Below are 22923 nucleotides of genomic sequence, written 5' to 3' on the forward strand. Positions count from 1 at the left end.
CATTTTGAAATGTGATCAATTAATTTAAATATGAAGATGGTGTTGTGACCCATCATTTTGAGTTATTTTTTTATGCTGAACTCAATGCCGCAATCCGTTTTTCATTTGCATCTTTGGATTTTGAAATATTGAAATTTTAAATAAGAGTATTTTAATATTTCATCAAGAAAGCTTGATAGCCAAAAACGGATTGCAGCATTGAGTCCAGTATAAAAAAGTAGTTCAAAATGATGGGTCACAACACCACCTTCATATTTAAATTAATTGATCACATTTCAAAATGGCGGCTCCAAGATGGCGGCTGAAAAAACTACATCCGTCATAACCAAGTGAAAATATGTCGACAATGAATGGTGGTGTATACTTATCTTTATCTAGCACTATTTTCAGATTATGGTCTTAGTTTGTTAATACACAATGTTAAAATGGGCTAAAAATAAAGTTATAAAAAGTCCTCACAACTTTAGAACAAATCAAGATTTTTAAAAACTAATTGCGGCATTGTAATCAGCGTAAAATTCTAGTTTGAAATAATGGGTCACAACCCTACCTTTACATTTGAAAAAAAAACTTTGTATCCAATATGGCGGATCCAAGATGGCGGCCAAAAATGTATACCTAGTCAAAATGAAGTACTTACTACTCAACAATGATCTGACGTGGTCCGGAGATGATATCTTAAGAAATGTAGAAAAAAGTAGGGGGGGAACTCATTTAAAATTCACCCTGTATAGTTTATATTTATATCACAAATTCATATAAATACATCATGGGGATTGGTCAATATTAAGACCCTTCTATATGAACAATAGTACTCATAAAATTATATGTATTCCCTTTATTGCTTTGACCGCATTTTATTGTAATTTAATTTACAGTCAGTTATATTATATTCAAACATTTTTATTCATCATAACTAATGTACATTGATGAAATAGTGTCAAAATACTTAAAATAAAAGTACTATATTTATTTCTGGGAGGTGGAAAACTCATAAAAAGTATATAAAGCTAAATTTATTAGTTTACTATATGCTCTTTTAGAACTTTCTGAAATGTTAGGGCTTTTTCTTTTTTTATGAATTTAGGGACAAAATTTAGAAAAAACTTTCCCAGCATATGAGGGGGTTTAAAAAAAATAATTTGTGAGGCTGGACAAACTCCCTTTCCCTCCTGAAATTATAAGAACGCAATGAATTTTCAATTTAATTCTTCCTTTGATTCTTTTTTTTTGTGATTATAATTGTTTAATGAATATGTTGCTATAAACTGTGAAAATTTGCATGTAAAGATTAAAAATTTGTACCAATGTAAAACTGTTGTAAAATGTTCTTTTGCTGAATCATCTCGTTTAAGCTTAAGTAAGCATAATTCTACTAGGCTAGCCTCATTTTGCTGCTTCAGATTGCTATAAAACCTTGGAAGCAAACACTAAAAAATCTTCCTGCACAGATTATGAAAGTGTCAATCCACACAAAATTTGTAAAACACCACCTATTTGCGAAGAGCAAGAGATTGCAATTGGAACTCTTAGGAAGCCGCCAATTAGCGCCAAGCTTCTTCTTGAGGGAGAGACATTTGAAGACTTTTTCAACAATAACATTGAAGAATTTCTAAAACAAATCAAAGAAGAAATTCGTGTCCTTCCCAGCAAAGAAACACAACTACTGCAGCCGCAATATGAAGAAAATCAACTCCCACTAGTTCTATCTCCGTCAGTGAAAGATAAATCCAATCTAGACACAGCAGTCGAAATCGTAGAAGACAATCATTATTTTTTAGGACAGAGCCACAAGATAAAGTCAAAGTTAAAAGACCCAACAGGGTTCAAGAGAAGTTTTATAAATTCAGCGAGAAAAATGCCAAAGGTTTAACTATTTTCCACCAAAATACAGACAGGATCAGTAATAAAATTGAAAGAATGAACCATTTACTCCACTTAACGAATCCAAATTTAGTAGTGATCACCGAACATGGCCAAAACGAGAATGACATAGCTAATACCAGGCTTATCAACTACAGTCTTGTCTCGGCTTTCAGCAGGAACAATGTGATGAAGGGAGGTGTGGCCATATACAAACATGATAGCATAAACAATGATATAATCTCATTAAACCTTGAGCACTTCAGCACCCCTTTGATTTGTGAGGTAACAGCCATTTCGTTTGTTATAAACAAGAAGTCACGCTTGAATGTTCTGGGTGTTTACCGCCCTCCCAAGAATGATAAGGAATCTTTCTCTCTTGCTCTGCAGACACTCTCGAACGTGCTAGACGAGTGGACTTCAGCCAACAACACTACCGTTATCATCGGGGATTTCAATGTTGACCATCTTCAACCATCCAATGAGAGGACGCTTCTCAATGAACTTCTAGCGACCTATGACATTCAGAGATTGGAACTTCCTCCTACCAGGATCACCAAGGACACATCGTCTTCCATCGATATGTTCTGCATCTCCTCCCAGCGCTTGGGTGAAGTGGATTTTCAGGTGGCTCAAACTGGAATTTCGGACCACACAGGACAACTGTTCAACCTATTGCCTGAAATCAGAGAAAGTGTGCCTATGACGGCAACCCTAAGACACATCAACAATGACACTTTACAACATCTGAAGATTCTTCTTGCTGAACAAGATTGGAATGAAGTGCTACAATGTGGCAACGTCGAAGAAGCTTACGACAATTTCATCACGACTGTGACGCTCGCTTTAAACTCAGCTTGCCCTGTTAGGAGATCCCGAGCGAAACCTCGCAGTACTGTTAAACATGTTTTTGATGAGGAGGCTGGCTTACTGAAGACACAGTATCTCGAAGCGCACAACATCTACATCTTGAGTGGGAGAAATGAAGACAGGGAAATAGCTAATGAGTTAAAAAGGTCCTATGACTTAAAACTGAGATCATTAAGAAAGGCAGCCAATGCAACCTACATCTCAGAGTCCAACAACAAAAGTAAAGCGGTCTGGAAAATTATTAACAGTGAAAGGCAACCAAAGAGAGAACCTTCAAACACAGCACATCTGAACATAGGCGAAACAGTCATTGATGATCCTGTTGATGTCTCTAATGAGTTCAACGCCTTTTTCACGTCTATTGCAGAAGAGACTCTTAAGAAAATACAGACTGAGAAAACGGATCACATCCAATCCCATGAATGGCAGTTTGAATATCCAACATCAGTGTTCACTCCTACATCGAAGAAGGAACTTGTCAAGATAATCAACAGCATGGAAAACAAAACTTCTTCCGGGCTGGATGAGGTGTCTTCGTTGATGTTGAAGCGATGTCATGAGGAACTTATAGAGCCTCTAAACCATATTATCAACCTTAGTTTCAACCAAGGCCACGTCCCCAAGAAAATGAAGTCATCCAAAGTGGTCCCTCTTCACAAGTCGGGAAGTAAATACGAGCTGGGCAATTATAGGCCTATTTCCTTGGTCTCAACTTTCTCAAAGTTGATGGAGAAAGTGGTTCTGTCCAGAATAGTTGACCACCTGGAGAGGAATGGCATCATCTTGGATAAACAGCATGGCTTCATCAGCAATAGATCCACATCTACCGCCTTGGTTTCTCTAGTTGAGGATGTGATAGACAAGCTTGAGGAGGGCCAAACCGTCATGGGCATATTTCTCGATCTAAGTAAGGCCTTTGACTGCCTCAGTCACAGTCTGATCCTGGCCAAGCTCACTGCCCTTGGCTTTGAGGAGAGAGCCCTTGCATGGTTTCAAAGTTACCTAAATGGTAGAGATCAAGTTGTGGAAATCAAGCAAACCAAGAACAATATATGCACCGCTGTGAGATCCAGCAAACTTGCAGTCAATAGAGGTGTCCCTCAGGGATCAGTCTTAGGCCCTGTGCTGTTTGTTCTATTCACGGCCGACTTTCCCGCTTACACAAGTCCTTTCTGCAACATGGTAATGTACGCTGACGACACGGTGCTCATCACATCAAACAAGGATAAAGAAAAGCTTGAAGTTGAATCGTTCATTGCCCTAAACATGGCTGTTGAGTTCTGCAATATGAACGACCTAGTGTTCAACGAATCCAAGACCAAGCAGCTCAACTTTGGAACGCTGAGGGAGGAGGTGTCTGATTTCCCCGATATTGAACGGGTTGAGGCCACAAAACATCTGGGGGTGGTGATCGACAGCGCGCTGACTTGGTGGGGACATCTGGATGGGCTCTGCAGCAGCCTTAGTAGTGTTCTATTTGCTCTCCGAAGAGTGAAAAATATAAGTACTCCGGAAGCTGTCATGACAACCTACAACTCTTTGTTTGAGAGCCGGCTGCGCTATGGGATTGTTCTTTGGGGCGCCACTTCGCAGAGCAATCTAAAGCGTGTGCTCACCATCCAGAAGAAAGCGGTTCGGATGATTGCTGGTCTTGGTTGGAGGGACAGCTGCAGAGAGGCCTTTAAAGACTTGAAGATCCTAACTGTGGTAAATATTTACTTACTGGAGGTGATCTGTTTGGCTGTCTCAGCAGATCCGCAACGAAACAGAGATGTCCACTCCCACCGCACTAGGAATGCCTCAAACTTCAACCTTCCAGCACATCGTACGGCAAGATTTCAACGGAAGCCTACCTACGCCGGAGCAAAGCTCTTTAATGTCCTGCCGGATGAGGTGAAGAGGACTAATCCCGATAAGCTGAAGAAGATCCTGTCTGTTTGGTTGCTGTCACGCCCATTCTATAACATCGAGGAGTTTAAGAACTGGAAGAATGACTCTGTGTAAAGCAAGATCATAATACTCTTTTCTAATTTTGTGTAATGACACCATTTTCAATCTTGATGATTGTAAAATAAAGATTTCTCTCTCTCTCTCTCTCTCTCTCTCTCTCTCTATCTATATTTAATATTTTGTTGACCCATACAATGCTAAACGGAATGAAAGATGAGAGTGAATGTGAGCAAAATATATACTTTTTAGATTTTGGGGCATTCAAATTACAATAAAGAGACATTTTTGATAATGCAAAAATTCCAGAGTTAATTTTGATTAGGTAACTTATATGTACATGTTAAGGCATACACATATCCTCTGGCAGAGAAGATATTAGTTTTATTCTGTGCATAAACATCTACATCAAGCTAGCCTAGATGGGCAAACAGGCAAAAATAGTCAATGTTCCATCTACCCGGCTGGAATTCTACTAAATTATTCCCTTAAAATTAATTGTCCGATTTATTTTCTATTTAGCCTACATATCATTAATTTTGATGAGTACTTAGGTTTGCTGATACAGGGAAGAAGATATGGGTTTTTTTATTGAAATATTCATAGCGTAGTATGAAGTAAACAAAATTTCAAAATTTCATTAAAATATGTCCATAGACAAGCAAACTACAACAGTTTATTTATTCTCCATAAGAATAACATGGTAATTTTAAATTTACACTTTTCTGGGGATTTTTTCCGTAACCGTTAACAATACAACAATGCTTCAATATACTAAATTATTAGGGTTTTTTCAGCTCTACAAAATGGTTTGGAAATAAATTGCAAAATTTTATGTTTACAGGGTGAAAAATGGGAAAACACATTTTCACCCTATAAAACCTCCCATGAACCCCCGTTCCCATAGTACGATCATGCTGGTTCGCAAACTCGTTTGAATAAATGTAGGTTTATACCAAATTTCATCAAAATCGGATCATTTTTGCTCAAGTTATCGTGCCAACGGACACACACACATATATATATATATATATATGAATTTGAAAGAATAAGAATTAATTAAGAATTAAAAAAATTCGTTCCCGGGTCCAGGTCTTACCATGAGACCTACGGTAATAGCTTATTCCCTATGTGGGAAATTCGCTAAAACTGCAAAACTAACGCAAAACTAACAATACTTAACAAAACTCAGTCAAACACACAATTGAAAGATTGTTTGAAAGTCGAGTTTCAATTGACGTTTGGCGTTTGTTAACATACATTAATCATCACACATCTGTATCACATTGATAGCATGGTTCAAACAGACTGAAAGTAAATATTTGTTACCTGTGGATTCATTTGGTTTAAACAGTTTGAGCCTTTGTTTGCATCCTAACGATGAACAGGCTGAAAAAGATACAACCAATTTAAGTTCTAATTTAACGACACTTAAAAAAATATCACTGCAAGATGATTATATAATCACTTAGAAAAAATAACTTGATAAATTGAGTGATTTAGATGTGTATGATTTGTATTGGTAAGTATACACTTTAAACTGAATTTGATGTTTTAACAACTAAAATATTTAAGCAAGAGTGATTAATAGTTTTATAATTATTTTAGAAAATTCACCGTATAAGGAAATAAGGGCGATTTAGGATTGAAAACTGGGCTTTCCAATTTTGACAATCAAAACATAAAATTTTGCAATTTCTCTCCACACCTTTTTGTAGAGTTTAAAAAACAAGTAATGTTGTACATTGAAGTGTTGTTGTAGGCCAAATGGTTACGGAGAAAATTCCAAAAAACTGCAATTTAAGATTCTCTTGTTATTCTTATGAAGGACGAGTAATCTGTTGTAGTTGGCTAGTTTAAAAATATATCATTTGGATCAAATTTGATTAATTAATTTATTTTGTATTCAGCTATTAACATTTTGCTATTAAAACTCACCTTAAAACATTCCTTGTATCAGCAAAGCTAAGTACTTATTAAACCTAAAATATCATTTGAATAAGTAATAAATCTGACATATTTAAAGAAATATTTTAGTGAAAATGTAATCAAGCTAATGGAAATTCGCTTAGTCTGCAGGTTTGCTGCGACAGGGGTATTTTGTTTTAATATCCCCACTCCTATGAGGCTTGGATCAAATTTGGTAAATTTATTTATTTCATACCCAGCCATTAACATTTTGCTAAACAACCCTTTATAAGATTTATTGTAGAAATACTAAAAACTAACGTTTCTGTACACAAACCTATGTAGAGTAGAACCTTGATTATTCCCGGGTAAAGGGGGGAGAGAGACCACGGATAACTGAAAACTACGGTTAACTGGACATTACATAAACATACATTACAAACAAATACAACCGCTTACTATCTATAGGCCATTAATGTGATAATTTGTATATTAGCTTTGACTATTATAATACAACAACTAGACATTCCATCCCTATGTTAAAGTTGTAGCCAGGTTTTTAATACAATTTGTCTTAGTTGATGTGAACCACCTACAGATTGTGCTGATCTAAATTACTGATTTCTGTCAATTACATGATGGCTTTTACCAAGCCAAACTGATGGAATGACTTATTATGAGCTATAGCAACTGTTGTGACCCAGCAACTATGTCAGTAACGAAAAATAAGGTACAAAATAGAGTTTTAGATGCTAGTGCAATCTGTGACTGGCTCACACAACTACATTCTTTTTTAGTAAAAAATTGGCGACAGCTGATCCATATAGATGGGTTGTCTTCTTCTGTATCCAATAGTCAATGATATTAGGCTACATCCTCAAAATACAATTAGTAAACTATTGCACAATCATGATGTGATTAGGCGTTAAGGTCTTAACCTTGGTTCAGTAATAAAAACTGTAATGTTTAAAATCACAGCTTACTAAAACTAAACAAAAAAATCCAAACACTATTCAGCAATAAATCATGTAAAGAACAGAACAGAAAGTCTAGTAAGCTACTGCTAGTCATAGGCTATTGATGCTACGTGCTGTTTCAGGACAGAAGAATTTAGTAATGTAAAAACATTAGATAACTCCTAAAAAGGTATAAAATAAAATCATAGTACTGTACTTGTAAAGATAGATAATGACAATAGTCGTAAAATAAGATTATTATAACAATAACATAAAAACATCGCTTATTCTTTAGAATCCAAATCCATTGTTGTAGCCCCGAAACTGCTATTTAGACTAAAATAAGGCCTATATGTTATGTAGGTCATGTTCCACAATGGAAACACCAACAATGAGGCTGACATGGAAGTATGTTTGAGAGTGGAGGGGGTGACATTGCCGTCAAGCGGACATTTTGGTCTCTCTGCAGCCACTGGGGGACTAGCAGGTAAACTACAACTAAATAAAGAATATTATAATGTCACTACTTCTGTCAATATTGTAATTTTTCGTAGCAATTTTAAAATATTGGCATACCAAAAGGACTACTAATTTGTAATTTAAGTTTTAGATTTTCTTTACAAATTCTAGGAAAATATCACTATATAGCCATACTGTGTAGCTGTAAACTCACACAAAATCTCTAAAGGGTTCTGTGAGTGTAGGCATTATCCATATAGCATGAGGGTTTTTAAAATTTTATCTAAAAGCTCACCATATGGTGAGTCGGTGGCTCAGTCGGTAGCGTCGCGGACTTCGGGCCCAAGGCAGTAGTGTCGAGGGTTCGGATCCTGGTCACTGCCACAAACTTTTATCAGTACAGTTCACCTTTGTACTGTATCGGCTCACCCCTTGCTTTGCTGGATACGTTCCACGCACAGATCTGTAGTCTATGTGGACGGGCAAATGCAAGGTTAAAAAAGGCCGCCAACCCCTTAAAAAAAAAAAAAAAAATATATTTAAAGGGTTTGAACAACTATTTTGTTGGGAATCCATAAATATTTTCTATGTTTACATAACTACCCTGTAAAGTAAAACCCCGTTTTATCCAAAACCGCAGTAAAATTCAATTCAATTGACAAATTATCCAGGTGACGAGAATTGTCCACCGTAGCTTTGGAAGTAGGCGCATGGACTCAGTCATTGTCGTGATGCCACTGATCCTCCTAGCTTGATTTGCTGACCTCTTGATGACCAGTAAGGGTAATATATTAATTGCTGCTTTTTGTGTTGCAGATGACCACGATGTACTGCATTTCCTGACCACCAGTCTGTACCCACCCGGAACTTCACCCCAGGGAGCAACCGTTGGTCAAGCAGGAGTCAGTCCTGAGGACCATGAGAAACTGGCCAAAGAGTACGCTGACTATCAAAGGAAACTTGATCAGCAGAAAGAAGAGTGAGTAGTGCCAATCATAGCAGTAAACTTTAGCATTCAATGAATAGGACAAAATACTTCAGCAGCATATCTTACAACAAACCCAGAACTACGGATATGTAATTTTTTATTATTTTAGGCCTGGAAATCCAACCAAAAATTAATTGCTTAATGTTATATCAGGGGCCATTGAATTGCAGCTGTTGTGCATTCCAGTATTTGGATCTTTCAGGTTGTCTAGAAGTCAGTACTATTTTGATATCAAAGTCGAAAATTTTTTGCCCCGATCACACTAGACGACAATCATGTTTCCGTGACCGCTAAAGACGACGATCATGTTTCAGTGATCACGGGAGACGATGATGATGTCTACACGGGCGCGGGAGATGTTCATGACTAAAGCACGATCGCGCCAGACGACGATCACGTTTTCGTGACCGTGGGAAAAGTGATCATGATTTTTCCCCAATCGTGCCAGATGATGATGTTTTCATGGCCGTGGAAGATAGTCACGATTTTGCCGGACGATTATTACGTTTCCGTTACCGCGGGAGTCGATTATGCCTACATGGCCGTGGGAGATGTTCATGAGTTGTCCGCGATCGCGGAAGACGATGATGATATCTACTCAGCCGCGGAAGATGTTCATGATTTTGCCACGATCGGGGACGACGACGATGACTCTAAGATGGCTTGCTGCAGAGATTGGTACTTGCACCATTGCTGTTCAATGTGTATACTGCCTACATTCCACTCACCAGGGAAAGAGCGTGGGATTCTGGTCTCCTAGGGGCTGGGCTCAAATCCAGCCCAATCACCAATTGATTTAGATTTTCCCACTAGGCCTAGCCTGAAGTAATACGGTCATGGGCCTAGCGTCCTATTATGTGAAGGTGGGACATGAAAAAAAATAATGTATAAATTCCACTCACTCTTCCTCTGAAATTGGTCTTATATGCCATTCAAGCCATGTAAATGGTGGTACCGGTATCATGGTTGGTATCATACCAAATGCTTTCCAAATCAGATTCATCACAGAAATGTATATTTTTTGCAGCTATCGTAAAGAACATCCTGAAGTTGCAAAAGACTCAGATGCAGATCTCGATGAGTGGTACGAGTCAGACAATCAGCGAGAGCTGCGTCAGATCTTCTCAGGCCAGAGCCAGGTAAGCTATTGCAGCAGCAACAATTATTTTATGCTTCTTGTGTTAAAAATTTCAAGTAAGTTTTATCATTAGCTCTCAGCAGTAATTAAACTGGAATCTTTAATCCATGAACCAAGAATCAAAGTTAAAACTGTTTTGCTTTGGAGGAATATGTAGGATGTTACTATTTGATTTGCAGCGTTTTGTATAGCTTTAAGTAATTTATGCATTGCTAATAAATATTAGTGATGTTAACTCAACTGTAAAAAACATTATAATGAAACTATTTTCCCAGCTAGTACACCTTTAACATCTCAGAATCCATTGTAATACAATAGGCCTAATGTGCCTACCAAGTCTTAAAATGATTCACTGTAGAATACATGTCTACGGTTGGTATTTGCGACTAAGGGCCTCAAAAGTATTCCGGACGTACACAAAATGACAACTATTTTCTTTATAACTGGATTTTTTTGTTTCTTGTGCCAGAGTGGTAACTTTCCCATTTAGGGATTTCTGTTAGATTCTTTCTGATATGATATGGAAATAATATTTTGTAATTTTAGGTTATAAGAAAATCATGTAAAAGAATTAACACAATCACTACAGGTGTCAGGAGACTACACATACAGAGGGTGTGACGTCCAGTAATGAACCTGTTAACTAGGGATGGACGGGATTGAATCTTTAGTTTGGGACAGGACGGGATTTTTATGTCCTTCCCAATTTTCGGGATGGGACGGGACGGGATTTTTTCTTCTGCATAAAAAAGGGTTGTTTTAATATTCTTGAATATTGCAGTTACCAAAGAGACAAACAAAAACAGTTTTTACCGTTTGTGGCACTGATCTATAAAAACCAAGAAATGGGTAACAATTTACAGGTATACAAACTTGTGACTCGCGGTCATGGCGTGATCGTCGAAATTACTCTTGTTCACGGCGCGATCGTCGCAGTGGCATAACTAGTCTGTCTGTACCCCAATGCAAGTATTCCCCGTGCGCCCCTATTCGTACTCATTCTCCCCCCACCATAATACAACTCCAACGAAACTATTAGCGACATTTCTCCATACTTCCTGGATACTATTTTATACACACGACATTGTACAAAATCCATCCAATTAGAGAAAGATTATTCAAAGAAATATAATTTATTATGTACAGTAGTTTTAAAAGTTAATTATAAAAAAAAAATACTATTCAAATAAACGGTATCACCAATCTGACACATACTTTCTCCCGTAAGCTTGTCAACAACCTTTATTATGGGTAAGCGGTGGGAGTAACTATGATATTTTATAGGGAAAAATCACAAAAGTTGCAATAACCTTTGAACCGTAATTGTTACAGCAATGGGGGTTGCACTATTTTGTTTAGAATTATTAGGACCATAACACATTAATTTTAATCAAACCGGTTTTTTTCCTAAAATCAGATTATTGTTATTTTATGGGTTTTTTAAATGGGAAAATAACATAAGTTACAACAACTTTGGAACCGTAACTATACAGAAATGGGAAACATTTTTTTCAAGATTTAAAGGATGGTGACATAGTAATTTTAGTCGAAACTAGTTTTTTTATAAAATCAGTTTTTTTTGTTATTTTATAGGGGTTTTATTGGTAAATCACCATTAAAATAAAAATTTTGAAAAAAGGAAAAAACTTAGAGATACAGTACTATGGATTGTACCTACATACCAAATTTCTTCCAAATCGGACTACAGGTGTGGTCTGTAGCTCTGTACATATCCATAAGGATAGAACAGAAATGTTGACTATTTGTAGGAGTAGACATACTATTTCCATGTTAAAGCTGTAGCCAATTTTCAAATAAAAATGTATGAAGTTGAACGGAGCCACCAACACAGTTTGCTGATGTCAATCACTCATTTCTGTCCAATACGCCAAGTTTTACAAAACTTTAGTCCAACAATTTCAGTAAATCTAGTCTTATGTATCCATCCACAACACTTCTGAAATACATTGAGAGGGAGGAAGATTCAACTCAATTCTTCGTTCCTAGTGTTGCAACACACATTTTGTATCTCAACGACTTCTGTCCTCAGGTAATAGAGCAAGTACGAGTGCTGAGTCAGAAGCTAGATGAAGTGATTGGTCGCCAGGAGCGTAGTCTTAGCATGCTTTCATCCATCCAGAGTGCTGGCTTACCTCCGGCCCAGATTGTTCAAGGTTTGCAGACAATATAAAAATATTCTTTAATTTTAAATTCATTATATGTATCCAGTATATGTACTGTAAATATACTAATTCTCTTGTCAAAATGTGTACTGGCAGATGTAAAGTCACTGATTTCGGTTCAAAGACCCATTATCAAAGCTACAGAAATCAAATTGCAGTCTAACCTCGATATAACGAATATTAAGGAACTGAACTGAATATTTGTTACATCGAGGATTTTGTTTCAACGAGGTCAGGAATTTCACTAAGTCGAGTTTGAAAGCAATCATCGGTCAATATAGGTCCACGTATGAGCTTACAGGGTGTCTGGGAAATCCGGGAAAACTGGGAATTGTACTTAATTTCGTGGCTGAAGTACGACTGACTGCCGGGGGCGCTTGTTGATCGGTTCTCTCCTACCGCCCCTGGTGTCAGGGTTGAGAACTACGGTCATCCCCTCCACATGAGGTCACTATGTCCAGCGTTCGTTGCGGCCTTTTCGTACAATAAATCAACGTATTTAGGATGACCGTGAAATATTACCCCACGTTAATTTTTGATCCGTTACAATCCGACAAAGTGTCCTTAAATGTATAATGAACTTTCATGAATTGTCCATGAATTATTTATCCAGAATGTTGTAGACACCCTGAGCTTCTTAACAAAATTAATACTACTATGGCTACTGTACAGTAGAACCTTGATTATCCCAGAAATAAGAAGGAGGGAGAACACGGATAATGAAAACCACTTACAACCCAACATGGTATAAAAATAGATGACAAACTTATAAAAAACACTAATACTGTGTAAACAGCCATTAAAGTCACAATTTCCATTTATATATCAACAAAATACAATATTGCACGATCATTAGTATTGGGTTATCATGACATTCCAATTCATTGACCTTTGTTCAGTTATACAAACTTTAAAATTTAAAATTACAGCTTACTCAAACTAACCAAACCGTGTATAGCATAAATCATGTAAAGAACAAAACAGTAAAAAGTTTTTTAAGCTACAGTACTGCTCGTGATAAGGCGACACGCTACAGGTACATGCTGTATCACAACAGAGGAATGTTGATAATAATAATAAACTAGCATTGGTGTTTTCATAGTTGAAAACAAATCATATTGAAAACAATAAAAATATTAGATAAGTCATAAAAAAGTGTAAAATCATATTTAAAGATTTAATAAAAACAAAAATTGAGTAAAAGTATTTTAAGATAACAATGTAAAACGGTTATTCTTTTTCTTTGTTCTACATCCAATTATTCAACAAGTCGCCTTAGTTAATACACATATCATCCAAACTCAGGCTACTAAAGTTGCCATGCTTACTTATCACCTAAGCATTATGCATCAGTCCTCAGCCAAAGAAATCAGTTGTGACAGATGTGTAAAACGAAGCTAATGATACTGTACAATATGTGCAAGCGTTGACGTCATCTTTCCATTCCATTTTCATCAAAAGAGCTGTGATGTTTCCAATGACAATGATGTGGGAGTTTGTTATATTGAGGGAAAGACACAGGCAATTCATTAAGTAGAGGTTAAATTAGGTTAAATATAGAAGATCTGGTAATGTATCTTGAGGTGACTTATATTAGTCGGTATAGTAAAAAATTTTTAAACTAACAAAACAAACAGTGACAACTGTAAGGTTGTTGATATGGTTTGTTTGTTATGTAGAGGTGAAATGTACATTGTGTCTTATGGAGATTTCAAAACTTATAATTATAGTTATATCCAGTGTTGGGGAAGCTACTTTTAAAATGTAGCTAGCTACAACTACTGCTACATTTCCAAAAAAGTAGCTTAGCTACAGCTACAGCTACTGTTCCGAAAAAGTAGCTAGCTACAACTACAGCTACAATGAAATGTAGCTACAGCTACAATTTTAGCTACTTTCCCAAAGACGTTACTTTTTATTCCACGCACATTAGGTAAATGTAAAATTAATTGCAACAACATTTTTATTGAACAAACATTTAAACAAAAAATGTCAGTATTGTATCTAACATTACTTGAAAAACAAATTATTCCTAGATTTTATTTAATTTGTTGGCATTATAAACCTAACATTACAACAACAGCATCAAATAGTTGGGTGTCCCATCATATTTAGTACTTATTTTTAAATATTGCATTATTTTTAAGCATCTTATATGTAAATTTCATTAAGTTTAAAGGACATACAACCAAACTATATTTTAAAAGCTCATTTTATTTCTTTAATATAGATGTCTTATACCAACAATTAAGACCACTTAAACTGTAAAACGATTATTTAAAAATACTTTTTTGTGTTACAGAGCCTAGCCGCTAGCCTATTGAAATTGGAGTTTATTGCCTTTCTTTACTTTTAATGTTAAAAACGACATTGCTATAACTTTTAACCATAGTGATAAGTTACTTGTTCTATGAATAACACTTTTCAATGTCAAGAAATCGTCCTTTATTGTCATTATGCATAGGGCAAATTGAGCTTCAACCTAGTTGGTACAGAAAACAGTATTCAGCAACTTATCCTGAAATCGGCTTTTAATTTAAACATGTTGAAATTTGTAAAGTAAAATTAACATGTAGGCCTATTTGGCTATGTAACAAGTTGGCTATAGTAGCTTTGTTCTTGTAAGGACTAAACAGATATATTCCTAATAATTGAACTTGGAATTCGTCTTAAACCATAGCATAGCCTAGGAATAGTCCAATACAAGAGCTGTTAGCAGGAGCAAACTATGCTATTTTTTATGTAAGTTTCATGTTACATGGAGATTTTTTCATTACAATTATCATGTAATCTAGGCATATCTTAAATCTCATCAGGTAATTTCCTCTTTGTTAATTTAGTAAACCTTTGAAAAATCTTTGTAATCTAACCAAGGAAGGGCTTGTGACGATGAACCACAATCAACAGCTGAAGCAAAGGTTGATAGACCAGTTTTATCATTATTTTAAGGTTTAGAGTTGGTTTCCATTAAAACCCTAGTTGAAACACTATCAATATAACAAAGAAACTACATTGATTTCTAGTTTCCCTGTCAATCACTTGCAAGCATTCAATAGCTTCTCTTGTCACCGGTAACTTTATTTAAACGTCGTCTGCATCTAGCGATTTTGTTTTATCTGACAGTAATCATAGAGTAGTAAATTAAGGAAATGAGAGCTAAAAATGTGGATAACACTCATTTAATGGCCTCCATGTTCACACAACGTTGTAATAGGGAATGAAACGGCTGCAACCAGCTGTATGAAGCCAATAAAGTAGGCCTAAAATTGTTTTGAAAATCTCAGTTTGAAAGATGTTGTTTAGGGTGAGGTTATGGTAAAAATCACTATCTCAAACAATGTTAATGTAGCGAGAAAAGTAGCTAAAATTCCGCTACAACTACTTTAAAAATGTAGCTAGCTACAGCTAAAGCTACAAAATCTTAAAAGTAGCGACGCTACAGCTAACGCTACAAAAAAAGTAGCGCGCTACTGTAGCGTCTCTACTTGTAGCGCGCTACTTCCCAACACTGGTTATATCAAAGAATTTGTTATATTGTAGTTCGTTATAGCGAGGTTTGACTGTATGAGACACTTAATTTTATTTTTAACCAGAAAACATCAATGCAATAATTGATCAAATTATAGTAAAAAATCTTATTAAAATTTGTTGTCTCATAAAATATATAACTAAAAAACATGTAATTACAAGAGCCAAGACATATCAGTACAGTTTAAAGAATTTTAAGGTAAATAGGAAAACAATGTCTTAAAACTATAGTCCTGCTGAGTTTTACAAAGGCCGCGGATGAAAATATGTCATAGATACTTAATGTCATACCTAATGAAATAACAGTGTTATTAGGCAATAAGATCTTTATAATTTATCATACAAGGATTATGAACAAAGTGAAAGTGACAAAGTATACAGAAGATAATTAAAGTTTACATGTACATGTGGTTACGCTACACTACACTATTTTGACGAACTTCCCACGCAAGGATTTAGTCCAGAAAAGAGCTGTTTGCCGCCAGCCTAATCAAATGGGCTTTCATTGCGTACTACTGTACTGTAATGAGTTTTACCGGACACCAATCAGCTGATTATACTGTATTTGGGTGGCAATGAGTAGTTATAACAAAAACATAACCTCTCTTAGAGATTATGACTAGTGATTTTTAGCCCTGTAGTTGGTGGTAATATACACGGATTTGAACAGATTTAGTAGTATGGCGTAAACTATCGTACGTCACTCATCCAAAATGTGTTTACCGGACTTGTATGGTAATCTTGTACTTGACTTCGTTTCGCACGGGAACGACCACAATCGTCCGGTTAACACTTATTTTCAGGACTAGTAACGTAATATACTATTTCGTAGCTCAATACAGGGAAAAAATATTTCTCACAATGTTTGACGAAGATGAATAAGTTTTATGTAAATATTAATAATTTAATAATTTTTACTCAGTTTAAGTGTTATTTTATTATGTTATTCATCTGTTAATGTGTTTTTCTACAGCTCCAGGAGGCCAACCCCAATTGATAGGAGATACGATACGACGCCACGAGGTCGACTCTATATTGAACAACCAGAACACATTGCTTATGCTGGCTCGGGAAATCAGGTAAGGAACAACCTCACAATCTGTATTATCAGGGAGTTTATAAAGTTGCATTTATTAAACCACACCACATGTTTCTCAAGATATAAAAGGGACAGTAAATATTAAGCTTTGGCGATTGGACTTTTGGGGTCTTAAACAGTTGAGTTTGCAGCATCACTGATTGCGGTGCTTTTGCAAAGTAGCTGAGATAAATTTCACATCAGTTGTCCCCGCTGCCTGGATTATCTGTCCTATATTAAAACATTTTAAGACTGAAGGCCAGTAGCACTGACCAAAAACACGTTTCTTCCAAAAAATGCTTTTATGTCTGTTGAGTGGTGATACCCAGTGAGCAACTTTGAAACGTATAAGCTGATGGGAAGAAGCTGGCAAGCTGTTAGTAGAGTAAGGTAGTCAATGGTATTGGCCTAACGAGTGGCTGACTCTGATTTACTGAAAATATCAGTCAAAGAGGAACCTTCCGTGTTTGTCGGTAATAGTGCATTCAAATGGATTATTTTAATGCTTTGAAAGCTGTTCAAACCAGGGTCACTACAAAGACGAGTCAAAGTTGCAACATTAATGTATCAAACAGGTGGTCCATCACCATCAATAATTGTTGATATTGACGTTTGATAACCTGCTATTATTTTTTTGCTTGTAATGTCAGAGGTTACGTTGTGGACGTCCAATCCAAGTCAGACAATATTATCTCCAATCAAGCTCGAGCCCCGACGGCCCAAGTACAGAGTGTGGGTTATGACATGGTCTCCCTCGTACATGAGCTGCGTGATGGACTCAACACAGTCAAGCGAGATGCAGCTACCACCGCACAGAAACTCTCGGCTCCTCCTGCTACCAGCTGCCCCTCCGCCAGTTGTGTTTCCCTCCCCATATTTCTTTTTGTCACGGTTGCACAACTATTGTGTTTCATCGGGTACTCGATGTACAGGTAAGCTGGAATTTCTGTATAACTCCTTGTAACACACACAACAACATACATACAATACATGCATTACATGTTTGCAGGGTCCATTTTAAACTTTGTTATAAAATAAAATGTATATATGGCCTACAACAAGAATGGCAGGAGTGAATGGGTAAAATTATAACAAAATAGAAATATAAAAATAAAAGACTATTATTTAAACTAGTGATGGGCCGATTCCAGATTTGGTCAATTCCGATTCCAGAACTTTGGTTTTGGTCTTGATTCCGCACTCGATACCGTTGCCTATTAAAAATTCATTTAATAACACATATATGTGTGCTTCTCGCAATCCCTATAAATAAAGGAGCATGTTTTATTTTTATTTAATCTAAATACAAACATAACTTAACTGAATTAAATAAGTTTACATAGATTAGGTTGTTAGCCTATAAGGAAAATAAGATATTTCAAGAAGACATACTGTCCGCGAGAGTAAAGAAGTCCCCTGAGCTCCGGCCTATTCGTAGTTTGAAGGTGTTATGCTTGAACGTTTCGCGCGACAATTACTGTAGAGCCGTTTTCACGCTGCTCTGCTAGTTTAATTTAATATCTGTATGATTTTTATAAATCTATGTCATAATTTTTTTTTGCATAGTCATACAATTGAAGGAAACCCATTTTCTAGTGTTACTAAGGCAAATTAATAACCTTTCTACTTTATGATTTTTGTTCAGTTAAATGTAACAATACCAATAAAATACAATACAATAAAATCCTTTTTAAATCCGAGTTTGAAAGCATTAATCCCAAATAGTTAGTTGATCCATGAATATACTTATGGTGAATGCATATTACTGGTACATGAATATTATAAGTACACGAGTACAGCAGTTTCAATAGCATTCATCGCAATAAACAACTTATTATTAAAGTTATTAATCCTATTACCATAAACCTAAGCAAAAAATCAAGAAAACAAGCAAAATCCCTTTGTTTGATCCAATGTCTACGACAAATCACGCGGTTCGACGCGTTCATGTCAGGTAACACGCCATTGACGTCATTTTTTTCCAACATTTCTGGAAGGTTAAATTACTGTCTATCCAAGTTTCGTCCAGATAGAAAAGTTTCCTTTTTTGTTCCCTTAGCTTTCTTATCTCTCGCAATACTTAAACCTCCAATTAATGATGTCGGGCCTTTCAATCAAACATTTTCTTTTAGGACCAAATTTCTTCCACTTGAACCCCATATCTTTTAAGAGACGCCGAAGTGCCCATTCGCTCAATTTAAAATTAATTCTTTCTCTCAAAACAGGTAATAGTTTTTTACATGTATTGACATTTTTTTGTTCTTGTAAAAATCGCGTATTACTTCTACAATTACATGCCTATCAAAGCTATCTATTTGTACTTTATGGTGGTCAGCCTTCTTGCATTTTTTCCCGGCTGTACAGAGTTTTTCATCCGGAGTTTGTTTGACTGCTTTTCTAATTCGTTTAATAGTTTTTTCTGGCACTTTGCATTAGTTTGCGGCACGTTCTGTTGCCTTTTCTATCGTCACTAATAAATTTTTGTCTTTACATTTGTTTTCACAACACTCGATCACCCGTCTAATTAAATCCCTCTCTCCACTATGTATAGTAGCACCACGTTTTCTTAAATCCATAGCTACAAGGACTGTCCAAAACAAAACAGAACTCACTACGCGCACACACGAGACTGCAATGAATCAAATGACGTGACACATGATGATAATCCACTTACCAAAACAAAGATATGAGTAATTATGTTTACAGACAGACATCGAGGCAAGGCGCCCAGATGCTTAGCGCCTGCAAATAGTGTGTGATACCCTCCAAAAATAGCTGCGTATCGCTCTGGCTCAAGGGACTTCTTTACTCTCGCGGACAGTACATTTTAACATATTTTATTAAATTAAATTGAAACAACAAACACCGGTTTAGTTAGGCCTAAAATTTTCACTGCGTTTTTTGTTTGCATAAGCAATCATACATCTAGGCCTAACTTACATTGAATGTCCAAGTCATCTTCAATATTGTCATAATCAATATCACTTTACTTAAAGTTCTTTAATTACTTAAAGAATCACACAAAAGTCATGGAGTTCATCACATCACTGGAACGGAGATCAACCCATTTTTGAACAATTCACTATCAACAACAAAACATAAACAATTCATTATTCGCAAACTCACGAGTCACAACAGCTGTTTCAGTTCAGTCAGAGAGAACCAACATATAACCATAAAAATACATCGCTAAACGGCTGTCTCCAATGTACAGTCTCCAATAGTCACCATGAAGCTCAGTTAGTATAAGTAAGCCGTGGGCTTCATGGACCAAAAATAACGAACAAAACTTAGTGCCTACAAACTCGCCTGATTTTAGGTGGGCGACACTTAGAGGGTTAAAGGACCAACCAATAATATCATTGACTATAAACACACTTTGTGAGTATATATAATCAATGATATTATACACTATGATCAGCAAGTTATCAAGCTCTTTAGCTGTTAATGAAATGTACATAAAGCCTATCAGGAGTTAAAAAAACACACAATTTATACTAGCACAATTACCTATATACACTTTGTATTATATTTATATATTCAATGCTTGTACCATGGGGCCAATCTGGCAACATTGCCCTCTATCTGACAACATGGTGGCAACTATTTTTTTTTTAGCAAGGGTATTTTATTTTACAATGTTATCTAAATGAATGTTGTTCCTGTCGTACAATAATACAACATTTTCTTTTGTTTGTTGCAGGGACAATAAAGAAGCACAAGCCAAGAAGTTTTACTGATTTCCAAATTCCTGAATGATTTTATTTGATTGGCTACAGACTGAGCAGCCATTGAATTCCAAAGTATAGTCAATTTGAGCCTTTGTACAAGTGTGGCTCAGAGTAAATTTTACTTAGGCAAGTTTAAAATTTGTTTGAATATATAATGAATACTTAGGGCTGGGAAAAATGTTCTTCTACCCATAAAGGTGTGGGTAATAATGATGAATTTCCATTTTGCAGCTGATGTTTTGTGCAATAATATCAGTAATTTCTTTTTTGTATCGAGGAATTGGAATTACCATACACCAGCCATTGTAGTATTGTTGTATTTAAGTTATTTTATTGTTAATTTAGTATAATTAGTTTATTTTCGTTACTTGTTACTTCAGGTCGTAAGGCTGTGGACATATGTTATGTAATAGCAGTCATAATACTTTGGGTGGTGTATTAAATATCTATTGTGAAAGTTATTTGTTTTCTGTGTTCTGTTCTCTGTCATAGTATTTTATTTGCATGTAACTGTTTGATGCTGTAGTTGTGATATAGAAATTCCTTGATGGCATGTAAACCATATAAATTTTGACTTGAAAAAACCTAATTTTTTATATTAATAAAAACAAACTGGGTGGATACAAAAATTGAAAGCATGATGAACTAAAATAAGCTGTATTTGTGTAAAATTACACTAGCATTTTGGTTTTCCACTTAAATAGTGGTTTTGAACATATAAGCTTCACATTACTTAATTGCTCTTTCATAAGTCATTAAGTAAGTTTTCAATTCTACCTTTCTATGATAGAATACAAAGTTTGTTCAGTAACATTTATTTGGGTTGATATGTGTTTTATTTTTTAACTATTGAAATTTCATTACCAGTTGTGCTCATTATTGAGTTATAAATTACATCAAGGAAGAAGGCATGGATACACAACTAACTTACATAAGAAATTAGTCTCAGATAGTTGAAAGACACAATAAGTTCACAACACAGTTAACTTGATATTTCACCCCTACAAAGGCTTCTTCATAAGAAAGAAGTAAAAACTAAAAGAAGCCTCTTGTAGGGGTGAAATATCAAGTTAACTGTGTTGTGGACGTATTATGTGCTTTCAACTACATGGAACTATTTTCTTGGATAAGTTATTTGTGTATCCATTCCTTCTTCTTTAATATATTCCTAGCCTAGTGTTTAAAAAAAAGAAAAAAACTGAGCTGTTTATTACAAATTTAAAAAATAACTGTTGTTAATAGCTATGTAATAAATCTCTTAGGGATACTGTCTATATATATTTTTTAAATTTCATAGGATTAGTTAATCATGGTTGTTCAAGGTGGAATTATGGAACTCAAATTTGTTAGAAGTTAGAAGATTGTTGACATATGGATTCTTTTGGCCTTGTTTTATACTAATAATTTTAGTGTCCCAGCCCTAATTTCTAACTTGAAGTGAAACTGTGAAAGATGTGTTATTATTAAATAAGTATTGAAGAGGTTATGAAGGAAACTAATTGTACATTCCATTGTAACGTGACTTTAAGAAGTGAGAATAAGGGGAATGGATTTTGTGTGTGAATCTCCGAGACTGTTAGTTAATTTAAAATAGTTTTCCTGTTCCAAATGTTTCCTATAGTTTCTGCATTTTAAAATAAATTTGTAGTATTTATTGGACTTGGTGTCTTGTATTATTCAGATGTTAAGACTGTTTTAAAAGTAATTCAACTGGTGATTTGATGTTGAATACCTCTAATTCTAGTTTTTCAGGTTTTAAAAGATATTTCCATTGTAATAAAAATAACTTCTCCTAAAAGAACAAGATGCCGTAATTTAAATTTCTGTTTGTTTTTAAGTTTTATAAAACATTTTTCAATAATTTGAGTTTTGTTCATTACTTTTCCTCATCTATGGTAATAATAAGTCAAAATAGTTAGACTGCAGCAAAAGCCCTAGAAAATAGCAAACAATATGGATGATGAGTGATGTAAAAATCTGATTCTGACAAAAGCATTAGTCATTTATACCAGTAGCCTATTCACAAAATAAATATAATTTTTAATCTCAGATCATCCTCGGAATAAGAAGACCTTAGCTATTGTAACACATCCATAATTCTCACATGAATTTAAGTATTTGCAACAGTGTCTGTGTGTGTATTAATGGAACGACAGAACATTGAATATTTTTCTACATGAAGCTTCAAATACAACAACCATATACGCAAATTGATTTCATTGTGGTGCGGCACATAAAAAAGCTCGAGTCCTGATTTATCCATTTACTGTACTA

At 35.4% G+C, this 22923-nt stretch overlaps 1 protein-coding gene across 1 annotated transcript in view; it reads left to right on the top strand.

Moving 5' to 3' along the window:
* Positions 1-22510, top strand: part of LOC128998051 (protein ERGIC-53-like) — a 40817-nt gene extending 18307 nt beyond the window's left edge. Inside the window, exons 6-12 of the mRNA XM_054424011.1 lie at positions 7908-8031; positions 8820-8982; positions 10019-10130; positions 12180-12303; positions 16814-16919; positions 17569-17850; positions 20622-22510. Coding sequence (XP_054279986.1) covers positions 7908-8031; positions 8820-8982; positions 10019-10130; positions 12180-12303; positions 16814-16919; positions 17569-17850; positions 20622-20658 — 948 coding nt within the window. The 3' untranslated portion in view covers positions 20659-22510. The remainder of the gene's footprint in view (positions 1-7907; positions 8032-8819; positions 8983-10018; positions 10131-12179; positions 12304-16813; positions 16920-17568; positions 17851-20621) is intronic.
* The last annotated feature ends 413 nt before the right edge of the window (positions 22511-22923 follow it).

This window comes from Macrosteles quadrilineatus, unplaced genomic scaffold (genome assembly GCF_028750875.1).
Source record: "Macrosteles quadrilineatus isolate MER2022 unplaced genomic scaffold, UCM_ALF_1.0 Scaffold_7__1_contigs__length_78375512, whole genome shotgun sequence".
In the NCBI taxonomy this organism is placed as follows: Eukaryota; Metazoa; Arthropoda; class Insecta; order Hemiptera; family Cicadellidae; genus Macrosteles; species Macrosteles quadrilineatus.